The sequence below is a fragment of the Fonticula alba genome, assembly GCF_000388065.1.
Source record: "Fonticula alba strain ATCC 38817 unplaced genomic scaffold supercont2.5, whole genome shotgun sequence".
NCBI classification, from domain to species: domain Eukaryota; order Rotosphaerida; family Fonticulaceae; genus Fonticula; species Fonticula alba.
In genome coordinates, this window is record NW_009242975.1 from 2,200,461 (window position 1) to 2,205,158 (window position 4,698).

Genomic DNA, 4,698 nt, shown 5'->3' on the forward strand with positions numbered 1-4,698 from the left:
GGGGGGGGGGGGGGCGGAAGACCAGGGGAGGTATGCCTTGCCTCCGGCAGCCCCCCGCCCCCCTCGGACCCCGGACCCTGGGCCTCTCGATGCTTCCAAATGCCCGCACCCGGACTCTCGGTCCTCTAATTCTCGCCGACGACCGGGCGGTGTGGCTTGGCCCCTGTGTGCCACATTCTCCGGGTGTGGGGCCACCGCATTTGCCTTGTCCTGCCCCCCCCCCCCCCCCTCCGGTCTGCCCAGGCGGGCTCAGAGGCCGGGTGCCGGCGAGCATGGCTGCCGACGATGCGGCCACTCATGCACACGCACGCACTCTCCCGCGCGCGCGCCCTCCCGCATATTTGTATGCACAATCCAGAGACGAGCAGACCGGAAAGGGGCACACGGCCACCGGGCCTCAGCCCCATCGGAGCCCCATGCCCGGGAAGCCCGCTGCCCCCCCCCCCCCCCCTCAGAGTGCGCAGGTACAGGCATGTTCTGGGAGGGTGTTCGCGCGCACGCCGTCCCTTCCCCCCCTTCCCACATATTCTACACGAGCATAGCAGGCGGGCCGGCGAGGGGTGGGTGGGCTGTTGGTGTGTCTCCCGCTTCCCTCCACGCCGTCCCCCGTCGGTAGGAGAAGGGCGACAAGAATCCTGTTTTCAGGACCACACCAGCTGCCGGGGTGCCTCTCGCACCGAGAGGGCACAGAGTCTCTCCCCGGCTGGCATTTTCTCCTCCTGCCCCGCGCTTGGACTACCTTTCCTCCCCCCCTCCCCTCCCACACTCTTTACCGTAAGTCGCCCCTCCTCCCGCCCTCTCCTCCCATGCGTCCCCTGCCCCCCCCCCTCCTGCTCCTCGCTCCCCGCTCCCTGTCGTGCATTTTGCTCTTGTCCCCGCCCGCCCCCCTCATGGGCCTCCGTCGCCGCGGCTTCCCATCCTGCCGCGCTGCTGGCGCGGTTCCTGCCGTCACGACCATTGTTGTGGCCGCTGGCGCCGCTCCCGGCGCCGCCGCCACCTCATAGTTGACAGTGGCGCCGGCTGCGGCAGGGGCAACAACAGGGACAGCCCCAGCCCACCACCATCCCCATCATTGCCCCCCCCCCCTCCCCCTTCCTCCTCGTAGGCCGTCGCTCACGGTGTCGCCCACGCCCTCCCGACTAACCACCCAGCCCTCCCCTTTCGCCCGCGCTCAGATGGACGGAAAGTTCACTTCTCTCCACGCCCAGGCGGCCTCCCTCTCCATCGGTGGTGAGCGCATCTCCGGCGACGCCGTTCGCCAGCAGAATGGTGCGCCCACTCGCATTCTTCCCTCACATTCCTTTGTCGTGCCCTGATGGGGCTTCCCTTCTGTGCCGGCCATCACCTGTCGCCAGACACTCACCCCCCCCACCCCCCTTCCCCGCTCGCACCATGCCCTCGCATGTGCTCATATGTCACGCACATACCCCACCAGTCACCGCCGTCATGGCCATTGCCAACATCGTCAAGAGCTCCCTGGGTCCGCTCGGCCTCGACAAGATGCTCGTCGATGATATCGGTGTACGCCCCTTTCTTCAGCGCCATCCCGCGTCCTCCCTTCAGCCATCTCGCCCCCTCCCCCCTCCTTCCCCTCGGTCACTCACTCCCCCTTTCTGTGCTCTCGCTCATGGCCCCCTCTCCCCTCTCTCCCCCCCCCCTCCCCCTGGCCTGCAGGACGTCACCGTCACCAACGACGGCGCCACCATCCTCAAGCTGCTCGATGTCCAGCACCCCGCGGCCAAGGTCCTTGTCGAGCTGGCCGAGCAGCAGGACAAGGACGTCGGTGATGGCACCACCTCCGTGGTCATCATCGCTTCGGAGCTTCTGCGCCGCTCTTACGACCTGGTCCGCAACAAGATCCACCCGACCACCATCATCAGCGGCCTGCGCATTGCCAGCCGCGAGGCGTGCAAGTACATCGCCGACAACCTGACCACCAAGGTGGACGACCTCGGCGCCGACTGCCTGATCAACGCCGCCAAGACTTCCATCTCCTCCAAGATCGTCGGCTCCATCGACTCGGACTTCTTCGCCAAGGCCGTTGTCGACGCCATGCTGGCCGTCAAGACCATCGATGCCCGTGGCTCGGTCAAGTACCCGGTCGGTGCGGTCAACGTCCTGAAGCAGCACGGCAAGAGCGCTCGCGAGTCCATCGTCCTCGATGGGTATGCTCTCAACTGCACCCTGGCCTCCCAGAACATGGTCCGCTCGATCAAGGGTGCTCGCATTGCCTGCCTGGACATCAACCTCCAGCGTGCGCGCATGTCCCTCGGTGTGCATGTCGTCATCAACGACCCGGACAAGCTGGAGGAGATCAAGCAGAAGTACGTGGCTACCATGTGCCATGCCATGGTGATGGCGGCCGCTGTTTTTCTTCCTTTTGCTGGCCATTTCCCCTCCCCTCCTTGCGCCCTTGTTTCCTTTCCCCCCCCCCCTCTCTCTCTGACACACCTGTCACCCTTCTCTTCTTTCTCTCCCCTCCCCCCTCTCGCCCTCGCCCTCGCCCTCGCGCACGCACAGGGAGATCGACATCACCCGCCAGAAGATCCACAAGATCCTGGCCTCCGGTGCCAATGTCATCCTCACCACCAAGGGCATCGATGACTCGTGCATGAAGTTCTTCATTGAGGCCGGTGCCATGGCCGTTCGCCGGTGCCTGCGCGAGGACCTCGAGCGCATTGCCACCGCCACCGGGGCTTCGCTCATTTCCACCCTCGCCGACCTCGACGGCGAGGAGACCTTCGACGCGTCGCTCCTTGGCCACGCCGACGAGGTGTCCCAGGAGCGCCTGGCCGATGATGAGCTGATCCTCATCCGCGGTACCCGTGCTCAGGGGTCCTCTTCGCTGATCCTGCGCGGCCCCAATGAGTTCATGCTGGACGAGATGGAGCGCTCCGTGCATGATGCCCTGTGCGTGGTCAAGCGCACCCTCGAGTCTGGCCGTGTGGTGCCCGGCGGTGGCTGCGTCGAGTCGGCCCTGTCCATCTACCTGGAGAACTATGCCACCACCCTCGGCTCGCGCGAGCAGCTGGCCATCGCCGAGTTCGCCCAGGCCCTGCTCATCATCCCCAAGGTCCTGTCGGTCAATGCTGCCCGCGACTCGGTGGATCTGGTGGCCCGCCTGCGTGCCTTCCACCATGCGGCCCAGACCGACCCGGCCCATGCGCACCTCCGCCACAGCGGCCTGAACCTGGTTGACGGTGAGATCCGCGACAACCTGGCCGCCGGTGTTCTGGAGCCCGCCATGTCCAAGATCCGCAGTCTGCGCGCCGCCACCGAGGCCGCCATTGCCATCCTGCGCATTGACGACCTGATCAAGCTGGAGCCGGAGAACCCCGAGGGCGGTGCTGGCGGCCACGCCGGTCATGGCCACTAAATGTGTGCGCGTGTATGTGTGTGTGTGTGTGTGTGTGTGTACATGCACACTCACACCCACACCCACACTCTCTCTTTCTCACTCACTCACGCGCAGAGCCCCCACACGGGCGGTCTGTGTATGTGTGTATGTGTGTGTGTGTCTGTGCGCATCGCTGCGCGCGCGCGCGCGCGCCGCGTCCTGTCCTTGCCCCCTCTTCTCCACCTGGTCGCTTTCCTTCTGTCTCCCTCTCTTTCTTCGATTGTTTCGCTTGGCCGTTGTTTGTGCGGGCTGCGCCCGGCGTGCGGCCCCCCCTCCCCACCTCCCCTGGCCTCCTCTTCCTCCCCTCTCCCCCCTTTAGACCGCCCCCTCTTGTACAAGTTCGTTCTTGGGAGCAGTTGATGTTCCGGGCAACCCCCTTCTCCGCACAGCAGCGCCTATGTTCATGTCCCCTCCCTTCCTCCACTATACTTCTAAAATATCTTACTCCATCCCGTCTTCCCGGAGGGGGGGGTGGGCATCAGAGGGGGCCGGGACGCGGGCGGGTGGGGGTGGTGGTGGGGGCGTGCACGATGTGCCTGGGGTTTGAATGCGGGAGGCGGGGCGGCGGTCCAGCCGGCATTTCTTCCCCTTTCCCGTGCCATTGGTGGGGCCCCGGGTGTGGGTGCGAATCTTAACCGAGGGAATCTTAACTGTGGCGAGCTCCGTGGGGTGGCCGGGGCCGGAGGCAGCGACTGTCGTCTCTCAGGACCTGGCTGTGGGTGGGCATCTCTGCCCTTCCCCATGGGGGTGGGCTTGGAGAGGCCTGGCAGTCTTGGGAAAGGACCGGTGGGCGTGCGGGAATTGCCCCCGCCCACCCCTCCCTCGCCCCGCGTCCCCCCCTCCGGGACCGGGAGAGCCAAGGACACCTGCTGGCCAATATCGGCGCGCAGGGCGGGGCTGCGGGCATGCTCCGGCACACCCTCCCCCCTTTGGGTGCGGGCTTCTTCCCAACGCGGAGGTCTGGGGACGGGCGGAGGGCGGCGTGCCCCCCCTCGATCAGGAGCTGGAGTCCATTAATTGTGTGCCAGCCGCCGCGCCCAGGTAGCCCGTGCTAGCCTTGGCCAGGCCCTTGGTCGGCGGGTCAGCCAGGCGCAAACGGGCGTCTCCGTCCTGGGGGAACGCTGAGAGAGCACCCCCCCCCCCGTAAGGCCAGGACGTCCGGCCCTCCTGCTTGACGCGGGGTCGATCGTCGACCCGTCGGCCCACCCGCCTCGCCGGTCTGTCCGCGCGGCAAACGGATCGCCATGGCTCTTGGCTGACCGCCGTGATATGAGACGACCCGGTCCTGGCCACCCCCCTCC

The 4,698-nt window shown here is 66.6% G+C and overlaps 1 protein-coding gene across 1 annotated transcript; it reads left to right on the forward strand.

The window, feature by feature from the left end:
* The first annotated feature begins 671 nt into the window (after positions 1 to 671).
* On the forward strand, positions 672 to 3,842 carry H696_03648 (T-complex protein 1 subunit alpha). Its single transcript, XM_009497521.1, has 5 exons — positions 672 to 774; positions 1,176 to 1,269; positions 1,436 to 1,521; positions 1,675 to 2,324; positions 2,521 to 3,842. The coding sequence occupies exons 2-5, from the start codon at positions 1,176 to 1,178 to the stop codon at positions 3,374 to 3,376; spliced, it is 1,686 nt and encodes a 561-aa protein (XP_009495796.1). The 5' UTR covers positions 672 to 774; the 3' UTR covers positions 3,377 to 3,842.
* Positions 3,843 to 4,698: the final 856 nt, after the last annotated feature.

Coding starts and splice junctions, on each gene's coding strand:
- H696_03648 (XM_009497521.1), top strand. CDS start 1,176: ATGGACGGAAAGTTCACTTCTCTCCACGCCCAGGCGGCCTCCCTCTCC. Junction 1,270..1,435: donor CGCCGTTCGCCAGCAGAATG/GTGCGCCCACTC, acceptor ATACCCCACCAG/TCACCGCCGTCATGGCCATT. Junction 2,325..2,520: donor CTGGAGGAGATCAAGCAGAA/GTACGTGGCTAC, acceptor GCGCACGCACAG/GGAGATCGACATCACCCGCC.